Source organism: Aphis gossypii, unplaced genomic scaffold (genome assembly GCF_020184175.1).
Source record: "Aphis gossypii isolate Hap1 unplaced genomic scaffold, ASM2018417v2 Contig01115, whole genome shotgun sequence".
NCBI classification, from domain to species: Eukaryota; Metazoa; Arthropoda; class Insecta; order Hemiptera; family Aphididae; genus Aphis; species Aphis gossypii.
The window spans coordinates 9,286-22,431 of NW_026083470.1; the positions used below are offsets into that span (position 1 = coordinate 9,286).

The 13,146-nt window shown below is 29.5% G+C and overlaps 1 protein-coding gene and 1 long non-coding RNA gene across 6 annotated transcripts; one reads left to right on the forward strand and one right to left on the reverse strand.

Annotated features, from left to right (window-relative positions):
- Window positions 1–7,981: 7,981 nt before the first annotated feature.
- LOC126555804 (uncharacterized) lies at window positions 7,982–10,680 on the reverse strand. 5 transcript variants are annotated; one of them, XR_007606952.1, is made up of 6 exons: window positions 10,435–10,680; window positions 9,706–9,864; window positions 9,103–9,258; window positions 8,874–8,988; window positions 8,628–8,801; window positions 8,335–8,471 (listed from the first exon to the last, which is right to left on the reverse strand). It is a non-coding gene; the product is annotated as an uncharacterized LOC126555804 (long non-coding RNA). The 5 variants fall into 5 exon arrangements; XR_007606953.1 differs by having other exon boundaries at window positions 9,776–9,864; window positions 10,435–10,678; XR_007606950.1 differs by lacking the exons at window positions 9,706–9,864; window positions 10,435–10,680 and adding an exon at window positions 7,982–8,122 and having other exon boundaries at window positions 8,214–8,471; window positions 9,103–9,226.
- LOC126555803 (uncharacterized) lies at window positions 8,314–9,807 on the forward strand. Its single transcript, XM_050210677.1, has 6 exons — window positions 8,314–8,457; window positions 8,642–8,842; window positions 8,928–9,014; window positions 9,081–9,372; window positions 9,494–9,558; window positions 9,708–9,807. Exons 1-6 carry the CDS (start codon window positions 8,314–8,316, stop codon window positions 9,732–9,734), a joined length of 816 nt encoding a protein of 271 aa, XP_050066634.1. The 3' UTR covers window positions 9,735–9,807.
- Window positions 10,681–13,146: the final 2,466 nt, after the last annotated feature.

A 13,146-nucleotide genomic window follows, 5' to 3' on the forward strand; every position in this document is an offset into this window, starting at 1 on the left:
AAGTCTTCCTGAACCTACGTCTATATTATACGATAGTTCACTCAAGATAAAACAAGCCAAGTTAAAAGATGTAAGCGATCTTGCTTCAAAATATGTACCAGCTGATTGTCAGTGGTCCTACAAGGATCTTAAATCGAATGAAGATCTACAAAATATTGAGTACAGTGATATAGAATAAAAATTTGATACGTTTTTTTTTTAATTATTATTTTATCGCGGCAAAGTTATTGATTTTTATTTTATAACAAAAAAGTTGTTGATTTTTATTTTATTAGAACTAAGTTGATAATTTTTTATTTTAGCCAAGTTAAATTTGTTAAGTTCTAAAATATATTAAATGCAATAAATAAATAAAATTTCGTTTATGTTGAATATTTATATTTACAATAGCCATATATTATGAAAAATAAATATTAATTCCTTTGAAAACAAGTGATGTTTAACAATGATATAGGTAAGTTAACACTTTTTTCATATAATAACATTATTCATACTCATAACGAATATGCGTATCATTTCTTAGTGCAACAAAAATACATCTCCAAGTTTGTTTTTTTTTTTATTTTTTACAACAAAAATTTTAATTGTACAACTTTTCACTGGCTACTACATAAACTTATTGACGTTGGATCTAAATATATTTTTTGTTAATTTTTATAGAAGTTATAGAACAGAAACAAATTATCGGGGACAACGACGTGAATACAGAGATAAGAGTCCATACCCAGAAAGAGTTAACTACAGAAGTAGAGAATCCAGCAGAAATAGACAATATGGTAGAGACAGATCACTTTCTAGAGAGAGACACTACTATAATAATATACAAAAGAGACTAACACAAATCAAGATTATGAAAGGAAACCAAGTTATAGATACGTTAAAAAAAAATTATGAACACAGAGATAATTCACGCACGTGATAGAGATCCTAACATAAATACAAACAACGGTAGAGGTTACAGAAACAGATCACATTCCAGAGATCGAGACAATTCTAGAGAGTACAATTACAGCAACAGACATCAATACAGCAAGAGAACATAGTCGAGAAAAAACCCAGAACGATACAGGGGAGATCGCTATAGTAAGGAAGCTGAAAGAATTATATGTTATAGATGTGACGAAAAAGGTCACTATGCAGATAAGTGCACAAATACAAAAAACTAAAAACTACCGTTGGGATGAAAATTTCGGAAAATTAACTCGGGAAGAAAAAAAACAATTGATAAAGAAAATAATACATATCTACACTTCGTAAAAAATTGGTACGAAAATAAAGCTATAAAATTTGAGTCAATACAAGAAGAAACAATTAGGAAAAATAGAGTTTTATCAATAAAAGCACAATTTGAAAATAAAATAGAACATGCAATACTAGACACAGGTTCAAACATTTCATGTAGAATATTCCTTAATAAAACAAAGAAGAAATTGTTCCAGAGAAGCAAACAATTATCACTAGTGCAAACGATTCTGAGTTAAAAAATATGGGAACGATATTATTAAAAATAAATATTCAAGGTACTGAATATGAAATAAAGGCTTAACATGCAGTTGTTATTAGGAAATAATTTTTGTCTAAAATACGGTCTAGTAATACATTTCAAAAAAAAAGAAATAAGTTTTTAACAGGAGATAATATAAATAATATAAAAATGGACAAATTGGGGGCCGAACAAAATGGACCACCTACGATACTGTATCAAACAGAGAAAGTAGATAAAATGACAAATGAACATATTATACAAAAATAATAGTAACGGAAGACACCTTAATGCCACCCCCCAAATATTAACAAACATAAAAATTGAAACAATATAGGTGCACTTGATGAACAGTCAGTTATTCACCCGGTGGACCGTTTAAGTCAGAAACACTACCTAAAACTGGAAACGAATAAGGTAGGGAAAAAAACCACAGAAATTCAACTATACAATTTTTCAAATTTATATACAAAGGTATACAAAGGTACCGTAATAGGAACAACAGAATATTATACAAAAAAAGACAATTTACTCACAATTAATAAAACAAATAACGATGTATGTGATAACCAAGGTACAATTATTCAAATTTCTAAAGACCTAACAAATGAACAGACCGAAAAAGCAAAGGTCCTAATAAGGAAATTCCAACATTTATTTACTTCGGAACAACTGGATCTAAACTGTGCCAAAGTAGAGGAATGTGAAGTTAAATTAAGCTCGAAAGATCCGGTTTTTCAAGCGCCATACAGAGTATCTCCAAAGCAAAGAGAAAAGTTAAAAAAAAATAATAAATGAAATGATTAATGCAGATATTATTGAACCAAGCAAAAGTAGCTACGCAGCACCCGTTTTTCTCATACAAAAAAAACAAAAGGGGAATACCGGTTCCTAGTAGATTTTAGGAAACTCAATGAACAAACAATAAATGACAGGCACCCTATTCCACGAGCACAAGATATATTCAGAGCTCTAGAAGGGCAAAATATTTTTCAACAGTTGACATGGCACAAGGTTATTTTCAGATCCCAGTAAGACAAGAAGATAGAGAAAAATTAGCATTTACAACGGATTTTGGATTATTTCAATTTAAACGAATACCACAGGGTGGAAAAATTCATCAGCCAATTTTTCAAAAAACAATTAATCAAATTTTTAGCGAATACCTATACAGATCAATAGTAGCTTATCTGGACGATATTTGTTGTTGTTCGACGACTAACGAAAAAAAGCATATATATAATTTAGAGAAATGTTCATCAGGTTAGACGAGACAGGACTAAAACTTAAAACGAATAAATGCTTTTTTTTTTCAATCTGAAATTGAGTTATTAGGGCACAAAATTTCTAAGCACGGATTGAAACCATTAGAAAGAAACATTGAAGCAGTAAAAAAATTTCCCAAACCAACTAAAATCAAGGATGTTAGGGCATTTATTGGATTATGTTTATACTATCGAAAATATATCAAAAATTTTTCAAAAATAGCAAATCCTTTAATAGACATAACAAAAAAAGATATTGGGTTCAAATGGGAAAAAGAACAAAAAAACGCCTTTGAGGTACTAAACATGCAATAATATCAGCCCCAGTATTGGCACTTTTAAAGAAGGAAGACCAATTTATATAACAACTGACGCATCATTGGAAGGACTAGGAGGAATACTGGAACAAGAGGACGAACAAGGAAAAAAACACCCCATAGGTTACACTTCTAGAAAATTAAAGGGGGGGAAAAATTTTTCCACTACAGAGTTAGAAATGGCAGCAGTTTGTTTTTGTAATTAACTATTTTCGGGAATACCTATTAGGAAGAGAGTTCATTGTATACAGTGATCATTCTAGTTTACAATATTTCAAAACAATGAAAAATCCTTCATCAAGAATAACGAAAAGCATTTTTAAATTAATCGAATATGACTTCACAATTAAACATAAAGCAGGATCAGCAAATTTAGCAGCAGACAGCCTCTCCAGGTTTCCTATAAATTTAACAGAGATAGAAAAACTAAATACGAATGTAGAAATCAGTATGGAGGATATGAACTAGCACAAGCAGAAGATGAATTTTGCTCAAATATGTTAAAAACACTAAAAGGGGAAGGAGAAGAAAAATTTAAAAGGAAATCACGAAGATACTGTGAAAAAAAAAATATACTATATTACAAACAATGGAATAAAAATATACAGCTAAACCTACTAGTAATTCCAAGAAAATTAGTCAACATTGTACTAAAATCATATCATGAATCAATTTTTAGTGGGCATTTCGGAATAACCAAGACAATTGCAAAATTAAAACAAAAATATCATTGGAATACAATGATAAAAGACACCACAGATTTTATTAAGTCTTGTATTTCTTGTCAACTATTAAAAACACCGGTCGGTAAAACATCAGGATTGCTACAACCAATACCTATAGATTCAGGAAAACCGTTACAAGATTAACGTTCGATTATTTAGGACCACTACCACCATCCCACGGAAAGAAATACTTAATTGTGGCAACATGCAATGCAACAAAAATGGCTTTTGCAAAGCAGTAGCAAATGCAACGGGAGCAGAAACAATAAATTTTCTTATGGATTTATAACATCATACGGGGTCCCAAAATATTTTTGTAGCGACAGAGGCACACATTTAAAAATAAAGAAGTAGAGGAAGCATGTAAAAGTTTAGGTATTGTTCAAATATTTTCTAGTGCATATCACCCACAGACGAACGGAATGACAGAACTAATGAACAAAATAATATGCAATAGTTTAACTCACTATGTTAATAAAAATCAAAAAGACTGGGTGTTGTATTATAATTAGTGGTTTTTGCATACAATACATGCCCGAGCTCAAGGCTAAAAGTAAGCCCTTTCTTTCTATTGCATGGCATTGAGGCCAACCAACCGTTAGATAATAAGATTATACCCGACATTGACAATTTTAATCTAGCAAAACATTAGAAACATTGCAAGAAATTAGGAAAGAAATACCAAATATAATACAAAAGAACAACAAACACAAAAATTAAATTACGATAAAACGCATAAAACTGTTAGCTACCTACCCGGTCAGAAAGTATTGATAAAATTCCAATTTCAGGAAGCAAACAAATCAAAAAAATTAGCATATAGGTATAGAGGACCTTTTAAAATAATTAAAAAGATATCTGACGTAAATTATGAGATAGAACTAATATTAAATGGAAAAACAACCACGGACGTCATACACGTACAAAGAATAAAACCTTTTACAGACACATGTATCAGATCACAAAGATCTAAACCAGATCACATCACAATTAAATAACTACACAGCTGCAACTAGTAACAAACTAGAAAATTTAAAAAATATCTTTAAAACATACCTTACCGAAGAAAAAAAAAATGAATTAATGGAAAATACTAAAACTGATAAAGAGATAAAAGGGATGCATGAAATAATCTTTAATACACTAGCAATAGTTATGAAAATTATAAATTATGAAAGAGACACAAATACATTGTAAAATTGGGAAAATACCACCAGGACTAATCACTATAGACACCCTACACGCCGATTTACAGAAACTTTCGGAAATATTAAGGAAAGATGGATTTGAACTAGCAATAAAAATAGATAACCTCTCATTATACTACAATATACCAATAACTGAATGTCAGTTCTCAAAATCACAAGTTTTAATAAAATTAAAAATTCCAATTCGTGAATATAAGTCAGACTGGAAATTATTTCAATATGTGCCAGCCCATTTCAAATATAAAAATGCAACATGCATAAAACACTCTGAGAAAACATACATGGCAGTAAATACAATCAATAACGAACATAGGATAATAGCTGGGATAGGACTTCAACATTGTGACCCTCCTTTAACAGACCTATGTTACACACCCAGGTTCCCCTCAGACTTAACACTAACACCGAGATGCGTAGAATCAATTTTCAAAAATTTGCCTCTGGAAGAAATAAACAAATATTGTTACTTTCAATGCGTAACGCAAATAAACAATGAAGAAACAATTATTAAACAAATCGGGGTTAACACATACGCAATAACTAACCCACAACTAACATTATTTATTAGGAAAGAAGTAGGGAACACCACAACGTCACAACAAAGTTACATAAACTATGAACACCCCGGACTCATTAAAATAAAATTGCCATGCAATCACGAATTATTTAGAAATGAACAGATACTTATTCCCAAAATGTACCCTTGTGAACTAAGCAACAATAAAAAATTAACTATACAGAGAGTGCTACCCATATCATGGACAAACATCAAATCACTAAAAATAATACATGAAGAACAAAAAGAAAACATTTATTTACTAACCTAACAGAAATATTAACACAGACTGGACAAAAGATGTACCAAATTTCCACATTAACAAATAAATTAAAATTATGACCAATATTTCAAAGACATTACATTAGACGGGATGCCGAACAGATTAATAGATGACTTTTTAGGTGACATTATTTATATAACTTGGCTAACCATTCTAACTATAAGCATAATTTTTATTTGCTATAAGATATACCCAGTGGTCATAACAGTACAATTGCTTATGACAGCACATACATTACCCCCACCTATACCTCCAAACAATAAATCTAACACTTAAAATAAACTAAAATAACTTAATTAATTAATTTTCGCTGCATATGAAGACGTTCCACAGGATATCCATAAGTAAGTAGACGAAAAGTGATCTGCGAAACAAAGACGAACAGCACAGATACGCAAGTCCATAATTCTCGACCTAAATAAAAAAAAAAACGACACAGTATATATATATTTTTTTTTTTTCCTTGTTTAAACAACGTACCTTGTACCATAGTTCGGTAATAAGTTAAGCTAAAATTGTAATACCAATGATACGGATAGAGATGTAAGAGTATCAAACTTTGTTTAAACCTTAAAACCATAATATAAGTAAAACTTGTAATTCCCCTTTTCGACACAACATTTTTAACACTTGTATAATAAATAATATAATGTAAGTAAAACTTGTAATTATCCCTTTTAACAATATTTAAATAAAAAAAAAAAACCAAAAAGCAAAAACCCATAATTTACACTTGTATGATATTCTCGCCAACAATCAGCACCGACATGTTCGCCGGAATAAAAAGACGGAAAATGGAGCTGACGTACCTAATGTGGAAATTTTATTATTGAATTTAGATCTATAGAAAGAGTTATTTACACATGTATGGAACAGATCAGGATTCATACTCAAAACAACAGAAGACCCCAGACCCATAGGTTACCAAAGAATATGTTACTAAATTACTAAACAAGTCTTTTTTAAAGAAAAGGAAAATTTTATTTGAAAAAAAAAAAAAACAAGCAAAATTTTTTTTCACTGGTTTCACTACTCCTCTTCCTCATCCGCCTCCAGGGCAGCCACGACCACGTCATACGGCGGCGGCTCGGCACCGATCGGCCATTCTATGGTGACCGTTATAGGAAAAGGCCAGCTAATAAAATATACAGAATAAAAAAAAAAGAAGAAAAAAAGAAGAAAAACAATAAAATACAACATACCAAACAACACATAATTAATACTCGTACTTTCTCCAATTGCTGGCATGATGCGGGAGGTAGAAACAATGGGGATCGGAGACACACTAGACGGGGTTATGGAATGACTTGAAAGAAGTCAAAACAGCTACTAAACCATCAAAAAAAAACACATCAGCAAACACAAAAACAATAAACGAAGAACAAGCATTTTCTACGTCAACATATTTCAGACAACACAACTACATAATTCCATAGTCAGTAGTCAGTAGTCATCAATAACTAAACAGCGTGACCAACAGACATAAATGCGGCTATTCAACTTAAATTTTTCCATATACGGGGCACAGGTGTAAAATATGAGGTCATATTTTTTGTAATTTCGGGGACTGTTGTATTATATGTATGAATATTTTATAAGAGATGTTAGTACGTAAGAAATAAGTTAAGAAAAACTATAGATAATAAGTAAAATAGTAAAATTCAATAAGTTAAGCAATAGTTAATTATTCACAGAAATAGGTTAAAATAACAATTGTGCAATTCGGTGCCAGTAAACTTTATATTACAGTTAGCATAGTAAGCAAGATATAATAATAAGGAATGTAAATAAATTTGTTTAATAATTTACTAATCGGGTAAAATAACAATTACACAATAATCATAGTATCTATGATTGTAAATTTACGTAGTAATAGAAAAATGTAGAACAATCGATAAGTAATTCGATTGTAAGTGTAATATATAAGTGAGATTGCTAAGACAGCAAAGGCAGTCAGTGGTGGTGATCGTGTGACTCGAGCACCACCGGACGTCGTGTTTAAATAAAGTTCTTCATTTGCGTTATTTTGTGTTTAACTTTATTTTGGTATACGTTCGAGTAATCGGCATATACAACACATGAAACTATAATACATTTCATTGTTCTTAAAAATTGAAATTGTAGTCACCCCGAAGCAGCAGAAAACTATACCTGTCTTCAGACGGAACATAGAGTCAAAAGACAGCGACGTTGTAGGCGACCTCCTCTTCCTAACTCACTGGATCATTTAGTACAAATATTAAATGATCCCATCCATGAAAAGTACAGTCACACAATTCGAAGACCTCCAACCAGGTAAAAAAATAAAATATAATAATAGTTTAATAATAAAAGCAAATAGTTAATCATAGTATTCACAACAAATCAATCACTTACATGATGAAGTATATTAATACATTCTATAAACCACAGATTTTTCAGAAGTGATTGGCCTTTGATAGTTAATGGGAATCAAGTAGGTGTTGTATTTGCCAATATGGAAACAATAGAGAGGTATCGAGCAGAATTGGGCACTGTTGTTGTAGCTGGGATTGATGGTACATTCAAAACAGTTCCTAAAAGTCCACCAGAACTTAAAAAGGGTGCTTTTGTCACATTCCAGATAGTGTACAAGAGTGTAGTAAGTAGAATTTACTATAAATAATTATAATTATAATAATAATAATAATATTGTATTAAAAAAATTAATTATTTAAAAAATGTATAAAATAATATTTTAAGCATACAATTGAATAATACATTTTGTAGACACAGCTAAAGGTTTAAATAGTTTATCATGTAAATGTATACCTTGTACTTTGCAGTCATTCCCAATGGTATATGCATTCCTCATTTTAATGAATCAAGAAAGTTACCAAGCTCTTTTAAATGTTGTACGTAATTTGCTGCCATTACATTATGAACAACTATGCATAATAACTGATTTTGAAATGCCATTAATGAATGCAGTTCAAACTGTAATGCCTGAAAGTAAATTGATGGGGTGCTGGTTTCATTTTTGCCAAGTATGCTTATATAAGTAAAAAGAGTACAAACTTTAAATATCATTGTCAATACAATCTTCCAATGTATATGTACTTTATTTCACAGGCAGTCATAAGATACAGTAAGCGGAAATTGAACAGTGTGTATCATCTTTTTCAAAGTAGCCCTATTGCAGCCAGAATTTTGAGAATGGTTGTATAAGCATTATAGTAGTAGAGCATTAGAGTAATTTTCTTGTATTTTATTTCACAATTTTAGGTATTAGTTCTACCACATTTACCTGCACACAGAGGCCATCCTGATTGTCCTCAGCATGATATTAATGATGGTTTCAGGGCTATCATTAATTATGTTCAACAGTTTCCAGATATTGAGGAACAGTTGAGAACTTTTCTCGTTGGATATGTTGATGGATACTGGTTGACTCAGGTCGGACCTAGAATTTTGAGTATCTTTGGGTGTGAATACAGGACCAATAACTATTTGGAATCGTTTCACTCCACTTTGTTGACACAAATGTCAAAACACCCAAATATATGGGATTTCATAAGTGAGATTTTTCTATAATTGTAATGTTATGTAATTATACCATAACGGTGTATACATTTTTCCTCTACATAATCAATACCTATCGTTTTTGTTTAATCATTGTCATATTTTACTTATTATAGAGAAATTGATACTGATTGAAAATCAGTGTTTCGTAGAACTACATCAAGCACGACAAAACTATACGGTAGGTACTTAATTTTAAATTTAGTATTTAATAAACATATTATAATGTAATACTAGTAATTATTAGTTATAACTAATAAGTAATAACATTCCTAGGTAAATCATGGGATATAGTTTAATTTATGATTTATATTGAAATTTTATTTACAGATTAGAGACAATACTTCAAGACAGTAAAGGTTTATAAAAACTCAGAGTATTCGTCAACAAGTACAAACGTTAAATGTTGATGGGGATATATTAATGTTCCTCAGAAGGTCAGGCCATCAAAATGATGGATATGTCCAAGGACAGATTGGTCCATTTCCTGTAAGATAATATTTGACAAGTGAATAGATATAAAATAGTTTATAGCCAATAAATTTTTTCTATTAACATTTTTACAGGATGACAACATTTAACTATAAATCGCATGCTTAAAAGACAGTTTGTTTGTGGAACAAACAAAAATTTTACTATAGACTATAATATACTTTATATTTTGTGACAAGATGTGATAATCTCTACCTTTTTTATATATGATTATTTGTAATTGTGTTTTATTATTTATTTATGTATTGCTTGAATAATTATTATTTATTTCCTGTTGATTGATTAACAATTTTAGATTCTAAGCAGAACGATGAATGTACTAATTTTACAATGATACCTATATGTGTATAAAAGCGTGATTTACATTTTATAATATACCTGCTGGCTGCTATTATAATATTATGCTTTAACTTGAAATCACGACATTAAAACAAAGATTTTAGATTGTTTTTTGTTTATTAATAATTTTTTTAAATCTTTTATTAAAAGAGTTCTTTAAAAAGGTTTTATTTTAAAATTATGTTATAAAAATATGTATTAATATATTATATGATAAATAAATTACCTGGGTTTGTATCGACAGACTACTGTGCATTATGAAAAGTTTCCTCCATAGGTATGGTCGCTGTGTAGTGTGTAGGTACTGTGTAAATTAAAACTACTCAAATAACTCGTTATCGCCACTTGGAAAATATATTTGGTTATTTTGGTCTTCTGATAAACAGATTTATACAAAATAACTATAAATTATAATGATCACGATGATTGTAATATTGTATCGATATACCTTGATAATGAGCACGGATAATATTAAATTAATAATAATAATAATAATAATATATAATCTGATTTCTGATGTTATTATTAATTTGTCATGATAATATTTATAAGTACGTATTGGCTATTTATAAACTTACAATGGATAATATAATATTATATAATATTCGTACAGTATCTCACCATGAGCCCACTTGAATTCCCATCTGGATTTTTTTTTGATATTCAATGTTGGTAACAAAATATTTTCCTTATCACTTTTGGGATAACTGTACCCACCCCCAGCGCGATAGCCGGTTCGAATTAAAATAACAATAAACAGTCTGTAATAGAGCTTACGCGCACAACATCGTTTCGTTGTTCCTGTCTGTCCCGACCATGTACTATACGATTATGTAAAACAAAGAAACATCACACAATTCAGAGACATATTTTCATTATTGATAATGGAAATAACTTTTAAACTATTTCTAAAAGCTAGAAATTTGTAAAATTGTTAATCATATTATTATTACAACAGATAATTATAATCGTTATTTTCTAAACTATAATATTGTTGTTTTTGAAGATTCAGGAAATATTTAAATGTGTAGACTTAGTATGGATGTTTAAAAATATTTTTTTTAATACCTATAAAATATTTAATTATTCTATTAAAAATCATATATATATATTATTTTTTATTAACATTTGAAGTTCAAATATTGACAACAATTTGTAAAAATCATGAATATTTGCAAATCATATTGTAGATACAATTCATAAAAATTGTTGTATAAGTAGCTAAGAGTTGAAAATGTTCAAACAAGATTTTCTATAAGTTTGGCTTACAATAATTATAGAATAACTTAAAGTTTAGTGTATTCAGGCAATTTTCACCAACTTCTGGAAATTATATCTTAGGCTGACAAATTATATCCGTTCAGAATCGTTTTTCGTATATGATGATACCTCTTATTGGATTCAAATTTAATACATAAATTATAGTGACCTACTATACAGCAGAGCGTTACTCACTTGACCACTATTTCTTTTTTTTTTATGAATATTGATAATTTTTTTTTTTGGCTTAGTCAAAATACATGAAAATTTAATAAGTACAAAGTACTTCATGAAATAGTCTTATAGTGATTCAAAAATTATAAAAATACATTGGCACAAATTTTCTCCGGTCAGAATCTTTTTTCGTATACAATTATATCTATCATTGGATTCCAATTTAATTGTCCAATAATATATAATAGTGATCAGCAGGGCCCTAATATACATCAGAGGGGTACCCATTAGACCACGCTTTTTTTTATTTTAATTTTTGATACATTTATTAGATGACAAATAGATTTCAAATGTCTGGACCAATTTATTTTTGTAGGTGCTTGTTAAGTTACATTAATTACATTTATATTTTCTGATGATTCTATGTTAAATTATTATTATTTGTAAAAATTTTTTGATTTTATTATGTTTAAAATAATTTATTAATATTTTGTGTTTAATTATGAAAAGGTAGTGCTTTTTGACCTTTTTGTGTCTAATTTTTTTTTTTTTTAATATTTTTACGAAATGTGCATACATGCGCCCACTCATTACTAATATTTCATACCTAATTATTAATATATTATTATATTTAAGCAAAAAATAAGAACATAAATATTTATATATTTTGACTTTTTTATAACAAAATCAGTGACATACATTTAGACTATTTAATTTATAGATTATATTGTTAGTTTATTAGTGCTGTAGCGAAGTGTAATAGGTAGGTGTAAATAAATACTTTTACTGTTTGCAAATTACAACTATATTACAAAAGCTAACAAATTTAAGCGAGAGATGGCGAGACAAAACGTGTAGACTGGCTGACGAATGACAGACTGTACGGAGCGATGATCTTGCGCTTATTTGGCTGTCGAATCTTCTAGAGGCGGCGGCGGCAATGCGAACCTTCCAGAACATTACCGAAGACGCGCGGCGCGGCCCTCGAGCATTCTAGAGCATTCGACCGCCACAGTGCCTATTTAAAAAATATCTGTAAGTTCATACCAATATTACTATGTTATTTAAAATAATTAATAATCAATTTACCTTGTTCCTCTCCATTTTTGATAATCAATGTTTAAATAAAAGTGTTGTCCACAAAACAAAAACAGCAAAGTAATTAAAAAAAACACGTTAATTATATAATTGTATTATAGAATATCAATTAAACAAATTTTGTAGAGATGGTGCTGTCTATCTCACTGACCATAGACAAATAAACCAGTATTATTCAATACAATTAAAAATAAAATCATATGCATCACAAAAATATTAAAGATAATAATATCTCATATCTATTATTAGAATAAAATCCAATATAATATGTTTAATTTAAATAAATCTCTTATTAAATTTACTGTGTATGGAGAACGCTATAGTGCGTTTCACAACAAATGTCCCTCGATACTAACGCGCCAGGTGGCGATTTTTTATTATGGCTTCCTAAACTAGTATCTAATTA